Raw genomic sequence first — 12,466 nt, forward strand, 5'->3', positions numbered from 1 at the left:
TAAGGTCCCCTCTATTATTTAGGGTAATAATTCTTTGTTTCCAGCTAGGAGGAAGTGAAGTCAGGATTCAGTTAACAAGCTCATCTTTTAATATTTCGTTATTCGTTCCTTGGAGCTGGTATTGAAAGATGCAGAGACGATTTATGTATGTGATTATGGATTCCTTGCCATCGTACAACATCTTATAAAAATCTCTTTTGAGCATGTACTGGAGGCCCCAATTGTCGACCAAGGTAAGCCTGTTCCTAAGAATTACCCACATCTCACAATGTTTAATAGTATCTTCAACATAAAACTCAACACTGGAGGAGAGGGTAGAGTTCATAATAGAGGCGGCCTTTCCAGCTGGTTTGGTGAAGTCAATTGCTTCAGTTTTGAACTCCTTCATAGCTACTGTATGGGCAGATTCGATAGCTTTAGAGGTGCCCTCAGCTAGGACAGGGGGATCTGGGGCTTCCTCTTCACCCATAACAATCTCTCCGCAATTCTCGGCTATCAAGCACATTTTGATGCTACATTCTCAGCTGGGGTAATTCTTTTCAGTTATTAGAGGACAGTGGAACAACTTGTTCATATAGGCATTATCACTTGGGTCTTGGGACATGGTGACCTTGTTGGAGGAGTTGTGGTTTGGATCGGAAATGGATATCGGCTTGGAAAGCATCAATCCAGGCTCATAACCTGTTATTTTACAGGCTGGAGGAAAGGAGAAATATTGTATATAGAAAGGGAAGATAGTTAAAGTTCAATTGGGCAATTCAGTTGAGCAAAGAAGAGACATTCAAATTCGCATATTGATTTCTAACTAGACAAGCAAACGTTTTATGAGAAGTCCTGCTTCCATCAATACTGTACCAGTGTGGATGAAAACTTTCACCCCACTAAGCGTAGAGAAAATTTGCTCTCACTAAGAGAGAGCGAAGGTTTCAGCTGCAAGGAGAGGACAGTTTCAACAAGAGTAAGGAGAGTACAGTAGTGAGTTTCAAGAAAGATCAGACAACTTTGAAGAGCGGAAAAGGTACAAGGAAATCAAAAACGAAGGGGACACATATTCCAACACGTTCAGTATCCAGTGTCTCTAGCTCTTCAGGAGATATGTATACCCCCCTGCACAGTGTTCCCAACCGTCCCGTCCGTCCCGGGCAAGATGGGTAAGGACGGCAGGGCACGGCGTCCCTCCTTCCTGAAGACCGCTGTCCTGGGCGGTGACGCTCGGGCTGGGCAGACTTAGTCTAAATGGGATCTTCTGGCCGTCATCTGAAGGCGTCATCTACGGGGCCTGACCTTCAACCGCAGGGCTCGGCTGTCGTCCGTGGGGGGTGGCGATCATCTGCAGGGCCTGGCTGTCATCTGTAGGGCACGGTCGCTACTCGCAGGGCCCCATGGTCGACTGCCGGGTTGTGGGTCCTCCATGGAGTCCCTTCGGTATTTCGCACACTATTCCCTAATTGATGGTTATCTCGTAATATTAGCGGTTGTTTCACACTGGAGATGTATTTACAAAGGAATGAGCAGAATGTTTTGGTTTCAACACAGAAACGATGAATAAATAATCGTAGATTTTACGAAAGAATCTAAGTAACCTAATGTACCAGAATCATCCTATTCCAAGCTCTCCCTTTTCTTTTGACAAATTTGTCCGAATGGTTACCACATTACTTGCATGGTAGCAAAAAGGATCCGTAAATCTTATTATTGAAAGCTTACCATATTCGGAATAAATCATATAAGCGAGATACCTGCAGGGCCCGGCCAGGCGTCCCGGGCAGAGCTTAGGACGGACCCCTCGACGGGCGTCCGTCCAGGGCAGGGTTCCGGGAGCTGGCGTCCGTCCCGTCCGAAGCCAAGGACGGACGTACTGGACGTTTGGGAACACTGCCCCTGCATCTACCCTTTCCTAACATTTTATCAAATGTCTAGCTCACCATTGTTTTATGTCCAGCCTAAGCTGTGCTTGGCCCACGGTGATCTCTCCTTTGCATCTTCATCCTTTGGTTGTCTCTTTTGCTATGATACCAGAGTTTCTTTGTGATACCTAATGTAGGCAGCGGGTACTTTGTCCCCCCTCTGCCTACGAGTGCACGCCGGCACATAGCCTCGGCTTCTGCATACTTTTTCAGATTGAGAAATGCTTCACCTAGAATATTAATGCTCTTGAGGGTTGACGGGTGCTTGGGACCCAGCGTCTTTTTCACACCCCGAAAGGCATGTCGATACATGATCTCTGCTTCTTTATAATCGTTCTGATCAGATAGCGTCACAGCTAGGCCACGGGCTCTCAGTATAGTATCCAGATCATATGGCCCAAGGGTCCAGTCCCGTCCTGCCTATGCAGCGCGAAACACTATTTCCACTTCTTTGTCCTTTCTCTTGTGACATAGCGTTCGACCAAGATTATCGGTGCTGGTAAGGGTATTTGCATGACCTGCCCCGAGAGCTTCCTACCCACGAGCCAATACAAGACGGAAAACAACTTCTGCCTCGTCATATCATACTTTCTTAGATCCAGCAATGTTTCACCTAGGGCATTTATGCTCTCAAGGGTAAGCGGATGATCGGGCCCCAGAACCTTGCCTATACCCACAAATGCGTACCGATACAAGATCTCCGCTTCTTCATACGTTTTCTTGTCAAGCAGAGCCACAGCTAGGCTGTCGGTACTCACCAAGATGTCCGGGTGATCTGGCCCAACTGCCATCCCTCTATCCACTGGTCCGCGTCGCTGTTTTGTATCCGTTTTTTCTTTCCTTCCTGGCTATGTCGTTTCTTACCGATGGCGGCAAAACTCTGCTGGGTACCGGGCTCTTCTGGTCAGAGCGACTCATCCCTCCCTTCCGCAGTCAGGAAGTGCATAAGTTTTGCTCCGTCACTATTTTCCCGATTCCACAACAAAAGAGCTAAATCATCCACACTCTGTAGGGTAACTAGATCTGTCCAATGCGTGTCGATATATAATCTCAGCTTTGTAATGCTTTCCCTGACTGTACAGCACCACGCTAAGGTTGTTCATGTTCCACAAAGTATCGGGGTGATCCGGTCCAAGTGCTTTCTCTGCACCCGCTAGTGTACGTCGACATATATCCTCTGCTCCGGCGCACTTTTTCTGGCCACGCAACGCCCAGGCCAAACTGCGGATACTTAGTCAGGTATCGGGATGGTCCCTCCCAAGTGTCTTTGTTGGAATATGTGTCCCCTTCGTTTTTGATTTCCTTGTACCTTTTCCGCTCTTCAAAGTTGTCTGATCTTTCTTGAAACTCACTACTGTACTCTCCTTACCCTTGTTGAAACTGTCCTCTCCTTCCTTGCAGCTGAAACCTTCGCTCTCTCTTAGTGAGAGCAAATTTTCTCTACGCTTAGTGGGATGAAAGTTTTCACCCACACTGGTACAGTATTGATGGAAGCAGGACTTCTCATAAAACGTTTGCTTGTCTAGTTAGAAATCCATATGCGAATTTGAACGTCTCTTCTTTGCTCAACTGAATTGCCCAATTGAACTTTAACTATCTTCCCTTTCTATATACAATATTTCTCCCTTCCTTCGGCCTGTAAAATAACAGTCTTCTCCTTGCCCGCTAATGTTCGCTGCTACAAAATCTCCGCTTCGCTGTACTTTTGCCGGGCAGGAAACATCACATCTAAACCACTAAAACCTCGTAGGATATGTTGATCACTCAGCCTAAGTATCTTGCTTTTGACTGCCGGAGCCAACACGTGCTTAGAAAATAATTTTGAATTATTGTAAATTCACTGATCTATTTGGGGGTGCGGATGTTGTGGTCCAAGATTGTCCGCTCTTGGTGTGCGTGCTCCAAAATCCTGGCCAGCGTATTCGTCGTCCTGGGAATCACTTTCCTAGGCTCACGCTTGATTTGTTTCGTTATAATAGGCCACAAGCACGATTAGAATATATTCTCGCCAAAGCTCAAACCCTCAGAAAAGCCCTTAGTTTTGCTCCTTAGACTGCTAGTTCCGGACCCGAGACTACTACATCTGTTTTTGAGAGGATCACACCTGCTCCGCTCCCTGGTTTCCCTGGCACGCGCTTTGCAACGAGTACCTTTCGCTTAACCAAAGGCCTAATTGGGTGGCAACGCACTAGCACGCAACATTGGATATGAGCGGGGTACGTAAATTATTGACGGCGAGGGTCAAACCGGTGGTGTCTTGTAACAAAAACCCGTGATGCCTCACGCATAATAGCAGGTGTTAGAATTCTCGTGGAGTTCAGTGGGTCTGAAAATGGTTGAGAAGGATGAACACCGGCCTTGTCCCACACGCCTGGGTGAGGCTGAAACGTAACGTGACTCCACCAAACCAATCAGGCGATAGCTCTTAGCCTTTGTTTCTAATAGGCTCCCATAGGACCTGAATTAATTGAACTTCTTGGCTTCCTTTATTTCGCATTTCCTTTCTCCTCCCTTAAGCTTTCATCGGACCAATTGAGCGAACACCTCTACCTTCACTCGAATCACTTTATTCTCTTCTCCTCAAGCTATTCCCTTCACAGTGTAAAACCTCGGATCCGATCGCTACCCCCATTCTCCGCACGATCGCCATCTCCCTCCTGAACAGCACTCAGTACATCTCTACACAAGTGGCGAGTGATTTACTATGATGCCGTGATCAATCTTGACCGGCCAGTACTCCTTCCACTCATATGTGAAAGCACAGAGTACGGCATGGCATAACACAGTGCACTCCTAACTCCTAACAGCGTAGGCGACTCGAGGCCTGGGAGGAGATGCAAACGGTTTGCCTTATTTGTATCCGGTTTAGGAATTTTGGTTTCACAACACCCAGATCCTGGAAATGCGGAGATTCTGGAGTTGGAATTCTTGTACGTTAAACAAAATCAAAGATATCCGTGGATTTATTTTTTCGCTCCTTCCTTTTTTTTCTCTCTCTCGCTACCTTCCATTCTGTCCTTCTTCTGGCGGTGCAATCGAAGAGAGAGGAGTTTATTAGTTTAGCGCGTGAGCTATGTGGTGCGTAATTACTCAATAGATTTAACTTGAACCAGAGATTAGTGAAATGGCGTTAAGGCTGCAGTACATCGTATACCTCGCTGGATATAAGCTGTCGTATCACTGTATCTTCATCCTCCCCTTAGAACCCTGTAGCGAAGGCAAATCGAAATACACCCCTATAATTTCTGGTGTGGAATTAAGGATTTTCTTTTTTTCAGGAGCAAAGCCTTCTACTCCCAGCCCGGGTATCACTTCCTCCTTGTCTATTCATCTTCCAACGAGACATAAATACTACTCAGTGATCCGCTTCGTTACTCTCTCCGGAACTGGATATATATAATCTTGACAGCACCCACCACGCCACTCATCTTTCCAGCTTAGAGTTTGATAAGAAAATATTGAAATGCCAATAGTGTTGCAGCATGTTGGGGAGCATAGTGTCGCAGTGCCTTTCTAGTAACGAGCAATAATATGCACATTATAAACAAGGACTGGACAGAGAGATTGTAACACGAAAAGCATCACACCACCGAGCAACCTCAGTGGTATCTCTTAGGGATAATGCATAAGATCTCGATTTCCTCCATACGGAATGGGGTAAGACGGGTGAAAGCAATAAATAAAAGCTGATGCAAAGCTCCTGGTATTATACCAAATGATACCGATTTAATGGAGAAAAACGAAACGAGCAGCGATACCCTATGCCCAATGGCATAGGGTATGGAAAAAACACTTCATGGCCTGTAGCAACTGCAGAATTCTAAAAAAAGAAAGTAATGATGTGTATAGAGAAAAAAATGCATCCAAAATGACCTCGGACCCCCTTCACGTCACGACACCTGGCCCGAAGCTCATGGTTCGCGGGCCCGCAGAAGTATTTCCAGGGAGTTTGCGCTTTTCAGAGTAGTCTGGTGGCTGGGACCTAGGCTTTCTCTCCTTCCGTAACTGCGCGTCGATACATAATCTCCGCTATGATGTCATATTTTCTTCGATCATATGGTATTGAACCAAGATTGATAGTGCTCCAGAGGGTTTGAGTATGACCCGGCCCCAGAGTCCTCTCTTGCTCAGCCAGCGCACGCCAATGCACCATCTCGGCTTCGTGATACTTGCTCTGTTTGTGAAAAGTGCGAGCAAGGTTATAGATGCACATTAGGGTATCACGATGTTCTAGTCCAAGTGTCTTCTCCGCACCGACTAATGCATGTCGGTACATAACCTCCGCTTCATGGTACTTTCTCTGATTGCACAATGCCACCCCGAGATTATTGACAGCGAGTAAAGTATCTCGGTGAGCTGGTCCAAGCGTCTTCTCTAGGCCTGCCAGTGCGCCTCAGCACATAACTTCGGCTTCGCCGTGCTTTTCAGATCAAGTAACGTTTCGCTTAGCGTACTTATGCTATCGAAGTAAACGGGTGGTCGGGTCCCAAAACCTTCTCCATACCGACTAAGGCTTGAGGTTACATAATCTCCGCTTCACAATAACTTTTCTGATCGAGGAGCGTCACAGCCAGGCCATGGACACTCAGGATGGTATCTAAGTCATATGGCCCAAGCGCCTTCTCTCTACCCGAGTGCAGATCGAAACATCATTTCCGCTTCTTTGTACTTTCTCTGGTGATGCAGTGTTCGGCCGAGATTATCGATACTTGTAAGGGTATCTGAATGATTGACTCCGAGAGCTTTCTCTCGACCAACCAATGTGGGTCTAAAGACAACCTCCGCTTCGCCATACTTTCTCTGGCCAAGCAACGTTTCACCTAGGGTATTCATGCTCGCGAGAGTGAATGGATGTCCGGGCCCCAGAACCTTCTCCATGACCCCTAAAGCATGCCGATACATGATCTCCAGTTCTTCATACTTTTTGTGGTCAAGTAGAGTCACAGATGGGTTATCGGCGCTCAATGGGATATCTGGATGATGTGACTCAATTGCCATCACTCTGCCCAGGGGCCAGCATTCGCGTTTCATGTCCGCATTCGCGTTATTTGCGTGGCAAAGTCTTTTCACAACTGTGGCGGGAACTCCGGACGATTATTGAAATCATCTGTCAGAAGGGACTCCGCTCTCCCTTCTCCAATCTGGTATTGCACGATTTCAGCCGCGCGGCCATCTTTCCCATTCTCCGACGAGGGAGATAAATTATCAGCTCACCGCAAGGTATTTAGATAACCCACACCAAGTGCCTTCTCTCTGACCGCTAATGCATGGCGGTGCATAGTTGCCGCTTCGTCGTGTTTTCCAAGTTCTCACAGCGCCGTACTTAAGTCGTTTATACTTAATAAGGTATGTGGATGATCAGGACCAAGTGTCTTATCTCTTCCCGCCAATGCACGTCGAAACATAACCTCCGCTTCGTCTTGCCTTCCAAGTTTGTGCAGCACCGCTCCTAGATTGTTCACACTCAATAAGGTATCTAGATGGCCTGGACCAAGTATCTTCTCTCTACCCGCCAATGCGCCTCGATATAAAATCTCTGATTCATCGTGCTTTCCCTGCTTACACAGCGCCGCTCCTAGGTTGTTCATACTCCGTAAGGTATCTGGGTGATCTGGACCAAGCGTCTTCTCTCTAATCGTCAATGCGCGCCGATACACAATCTCCGCTTCATCGTGCTTTCCCTGGTTATACAGCGCCGCTCCTAGGTTTTTTATGTTGAAAATTAAGAAGTTTCCACAGTTTGGAGGATGAGGTGAAGGCTGTATGGTTTGGAAATGCAATGGTGGAACAAGCAAAGGAAAGGGTCAGCGTGTGAGTAAGGGTGTGCGAGAACTAGTGATTAAGTGCAAGGAGAAGTGTTTGGAAGGTTTCAGGAATTAGCACTAGGGATACCGAAAGTAACAGGTACACTCCGGTGGTCTTGAATACAATCAGGTGTCACACTAGAAGAATTAGGAAACCGGAGAAGAAGCACGGGGGTATCAGGACTGTCTGGAACAGCTATAGTTTAGGGGAATTGTTTTGGGGGATGTTTGAAGGAGTCGAGCGAAAGGAACAGTCTGGCATCATGGTGGGAATGCAGTATGAAATTCTGCGCGATTGATGGACAAGGAAGATGATTGCAAAAGGAACAGTTCGTGTATATATAGGACACCTCCGGCAGCATAGAAAGAACAAGAATCGCAGATACTCTCTACCTATCATAGCCTTATTATTTGAGTTTATGCTCAATAAGGTATCTGGATGATCTGGACCAAGTGTCTTCTCTCTGCCCGCTAATGTACGTCGATACATAATCTCCACTTCGTTGTGCTTTCCCTGGACGCCCAGGACGGTTGGGAACACTGGCAGTTGTCAAGGAGTGCAAACAGATTCTTGTTATGAACAAGATCCTTGACGTTGAACTCGAGATCTGCGAATCTGGATGACCCACTATATTGCTCCACCCACCCTACCCGGGACGGTCAGGGTTCCCAGCCGTCCAGTCTGTCTGTCTTCGGGGTCGGACGGGACGGACTACGCCCGGGAATATGAGGACCGGACGGACTGTAGGGGACAATAGCCTTAGCGCTTAGACCTCCGGTGCTAGCGGGGTTGGGGTCACGCCCGGGAATGATTTACTATCACCTCATGAAACATCACTCGCATCGCCCCCCGTCGTCCACCCCTTGTCCTGAACTAAAATGTCTCACCCTATAGGGCCCGCCGTCCCGCCCAGGGACTGCCGTCCTGCACTTTGACTGTCCTGGACGGACTACAGATAGACGCCCCGCCCCATCCAGGGCTCTTGGCAGTCACCCCGGGCGGTTGGGAACACTGCTCTAGGCTAGGGTAGTTTCGACGGCTTTTACTGTCAGTGCGCAAAAGTAATGTGTGCCCTTCTCTTCGTTCAGGGAAATGAGCTAAATTACGGTCTATATAATGTCACAGCAGCCGCAAAAACCTCCCAAGTTGTATCATGGTTTCCCAACAGGTTGGCATCTGAAGGCACTGGGAGAAAAAACACGAGATACTCCATGAGGATGCCTCCAGGTCTGGAGGGGCTAAATAAGAAGGGTTCTCGACACGACACTCCCACCGGTACCCCGGGTTGATAACTAGCAAAGAGACTCTCATAGCGTAGCGAAAAGGCAACCGAAGGATGGAGCAATGAGGGGGAGATCACCGTTGGCCAAGCACAACTTAGACAGGACGTGGAACAATCAGAGGCTAGACAATCGATAAAATGCTAAGAAAGATAGACCTAAGAAGTATATATATCCCAAAATAACTAGTAACACTGGAAGCCAAACAAAACCCCGCAAGAGTGAATGAGGGATAGGATACAGAAGGACACTCTAGCCGTGACGGGAAGGCAAACGGGAAAACCGAGCTCAGTGCTTAATGCTGCATGCTTAACACGAAAACAAACGATAAAATCAACCAAATCCCCCGACACCCAATGGTAGCGATTTTGGGGAGGAAACAAAACCAACACAAACACCCTATACCTAACTGCATCGGGTGGAAAAAACATCTCATACCCAATCGCGACTGAAAATTTCTTAAAAAAAAAAGTAATGATGGATAAAAAAACAACAGGAGTAACTTCAGTCCCCCTCCTCGCTCGGACAAACTCTTCATCTCAGTCACGACCCTAGTCCAATGCTCTTGGTTCCCGGGCCTGGAGAAACACCGCTAGGCAGTTGGCACTTTTCAGAGTCATCCAATGACTTGGCCCTAGCGCCTTTTCTCCCTCCGTAACTGCACGTCGATACATAATCTCCGCCGTATCATATTCTCTCTGATCACAGAGTACCGCGCCGAGATTGATGGTGCTCCGGAGAGTATACGCATGACCCGGTCCCAGAACCCGCTCTCTCCCTGCCAGTGCATGGCGGTGCATCATCTCCGCTTCGTGATACTTTCTCTGTTTGTGCAGAGCCCGAGCTAAGTTATAGGCGCACATTAGGGTATCTCGATGGTCTGGTCCAAGCGTCTCCTCGGCACCCGCTAACGCACGTCGGTACATAACCTCCGCTTCGTGGTGCTTTCTCTGATTGCACAATGCCACCCCGAGATTATTGACAGTGAGTAAGGTATCCCGGTGAGCTAGTCCAAGTGCCTTTTCTCTGTCTGCTACCGCACGCCGGAACATGTCCTCGGCTTCGTCGTATTTTTTCAAATCAAGCAGTGTTTCACCTAGCGTACTTATGCTCTCAAGGGTAAACGGATGATCTAGCCCCAGAGACTTCTCCATACCCCCTAAGGCATGCCGATACATAACCTCCGCTTCCTTATAATTTTGCTGATCAGATAGAGTCACAGCTAGGCCGTGGGCACTCAGTATGGTATCTAGATCATACGGCCCAAATGCCTTCTCTCTGCGCAGGTGTGCAGATCGAAACATCGTCTCCGCTTCTTTGTAGTTTCCCTGGTAATGTAGCGTCCGACCAAGGTTATCGGTGCTGGTAAGGGTAGCTGGATGGTTTGCTCCGAGAGCCTTTTCTCTACCAAGCAATGTAAGTCGGAAGATAATCTCTGCTTCGTTGTACTTTCTCAGATCAAGTAATGTTTCTCCAACCGCATTCATACTCTCGAGAGAAAACGGATGATCGGGTCCCAGGGCCTTCCATGTATCTCCCGAAGCGTGCCTGTAAGTCGCCCCCGCTTCGTACTTTCTCTGATTAACTAGAGTCATAGTGGGGCTATCGGCACTGGGTAGTATGTCTGAATAATGTGGTTCAAGTGCTATTCTACAGCTCGCCGCTCGGCGTCGATGCTTCGCATCGGCTTTCTCTTTCTCTTTCCGATTACCGGTGTGGGGCTTGTCACTCGTGGTAACAAAACTCGGCGGGGTATCGGAATCATCTAGCCGAAGTGGCTCCTCCCTCCCGTCTGCAGTATGGTGCTCCATAATATCTGCTCTGGCGTCGCCCTTCTTATCCTCCAGAAGCTCAGCTAAATCGCAAACACTCTGGAGGGTCTCTGGATGATCCGGCCCAAGTGTCTTCTCTCTACTCGCCAATGCACGACGACAAATAACCTCCGCTTCGTCATACTTTCCCTGGTTACGCAGCGCAAAATCTAGATTATTCGCACTCCATAAGGTATCTGGATGATCTGGCCCAAGTATCTCCTCTCTGGCCGCTAGCACACGCCTATGCATAACTTCCGCTTCGTTGTACTTTTCCTGACCACGCAGCATTTCAGCTACACTAACCACACTCAATAAGGTATCTGGATGATCTAGACCGAGTGCCTTCTCTCTGACCGCCAATACATGTCTATGCATAATCTCCGCTTCATCGTACCTTTCCTGGCCATGCAGAGCGTCACCTAGCATATCCATACTCCATAAGGTATCTAGGTGATCTGGACCAAGTGTCTTCTTTTTGACTGCCAACACCCGTCGATGCATAATCTCTGCCTCCTCGTACTTTCCCTGACCGCCCAGTACTCTACCCAGGCTGCTTATAGTGCTTAAGGTATCTGGATGATCTGGACCAAATGCCTCCTCTCTGCCTGCCAATGCCCGCCTCTGCATAATCTCTGCTTCCTCGAACTTTCCCTGACGGTACAGCGCTACACCTAACAAATGGATGTTCAATAAGGTGCTTGGATGATCTCGCCCGAGTGTCTTCTCTCTTCCCGCCAATGCACGTCGATACATAATCTCTGCCTCGCCGTCCTTTCCTTGACGGAGCAGCGTTGTGCCCAAGCTGTATATAGCCCGTAAGGTGTCTAAATGATCTGGACCTAGTATCTTCTCTCTACCCACCAGTGCGCGTCGATACATAATCTCAGCTTCGTCGTGCTCTTCCTGGTCATGCGGTACCACACTTAGACTTTTACCATTCCGTAAGGTATCTGCGTGATCTGAACCACGTGTCTTCTCTCTGCCCGCCGATACGTGCCGGTACGCAACCTCCGCTTCGTCGTTCCATTTCCTTTTCCGCCCTAGCTGAATTGAATTATTGACTCTCAGTAGTGTGTCTTGATTGCCGAGCCCAAGTATCTCCTTTCCGACCGCTAATGCGCGTTGAAACATGATTTTTGGACTACTGTAAATTCTCCGAACTCTTCGGGTGTGCGGAGTCCAAGTCCAACGTATTGCTGTGCTTAGACAGAACTCCTGGCTTGAGTTGGATCCGTGGTTGTCGTCGCGAAAACCAATTTCTTCGCCTATTCACTGGTTCGAGGTTGATATATTTCGCTAAAATAGACCTTGAGTATGACCGGAAGATATTTTCGCCAAATATCTAATCCTTAGTAAAGAATTAGTTCCGGGGCTTGCCCCTTAGACTGCTAGCCAAGGCTACTCCGGCTGCTTTTGCGAGGACAGAACTTACTCTGAACCGACACCTAGTCTGTCCTGAACCCCGCGCTGTTCGCTCTCTCGACCCTTCCCGTGTAGCGGCTGCTCTTTGCTCCCCCCGGCAGCTTTCGCTTGAACCGAAGGTCTGGCTGCAACCCACCGGCGGCGGCCAATATCAGATACGGGGGGGGTATCTATTAATGGCGGGGGTCAAACCTGTGTGATATAATGAAAATCTGATGCTTCGCCGGTGATAGTGAGT

The 12,466-nt window shown here is 48.2% G+C and overlaps 1 protein-coding gene across 1 annotated transcript; it reads right to left on the bottom strand.

Annotated features, from left to right (window-relative positions):
* Window positions 1-2,902: 2,902 nt before the first annotated feature.
* GSTUM_00011080001 (uncharacterized protein) lies at window positions 2,903-11,937 on the bottom strand (the record flags this gene model as incomplete). The annotated part of the gene is made up of 3 exons (XM_002841700.1): window positions 2,903-3,128; window positions 9,581-10,569; window positions 11,347-11,937. The coding sequence occupies 3 exons, from the start codon at window positions 11,935-11,937 to the stop codon at window positions 2,903-2,905; spliced, it is 1,806 nt and encodes a 601-aa protein (XP_002841746.1).
* Between the last annotated feature and the right edge of the window lie 529 nt (window positions 11,938-12,466).

Source organism: Tuber melanosporum (assembly GCF_000151645.1).
Source record: "Tuber melanosporum whole genome shotgun sequence assembly, scaffold_8, strain Mel28".
In the NCBI taxonomy this organism is placed as follows: Eukaryota; Fungi; Ascomycota; class Pezizomycetes; order Pezizales; family Tuberaceae; genus Tuber; species Tuber melanosporum.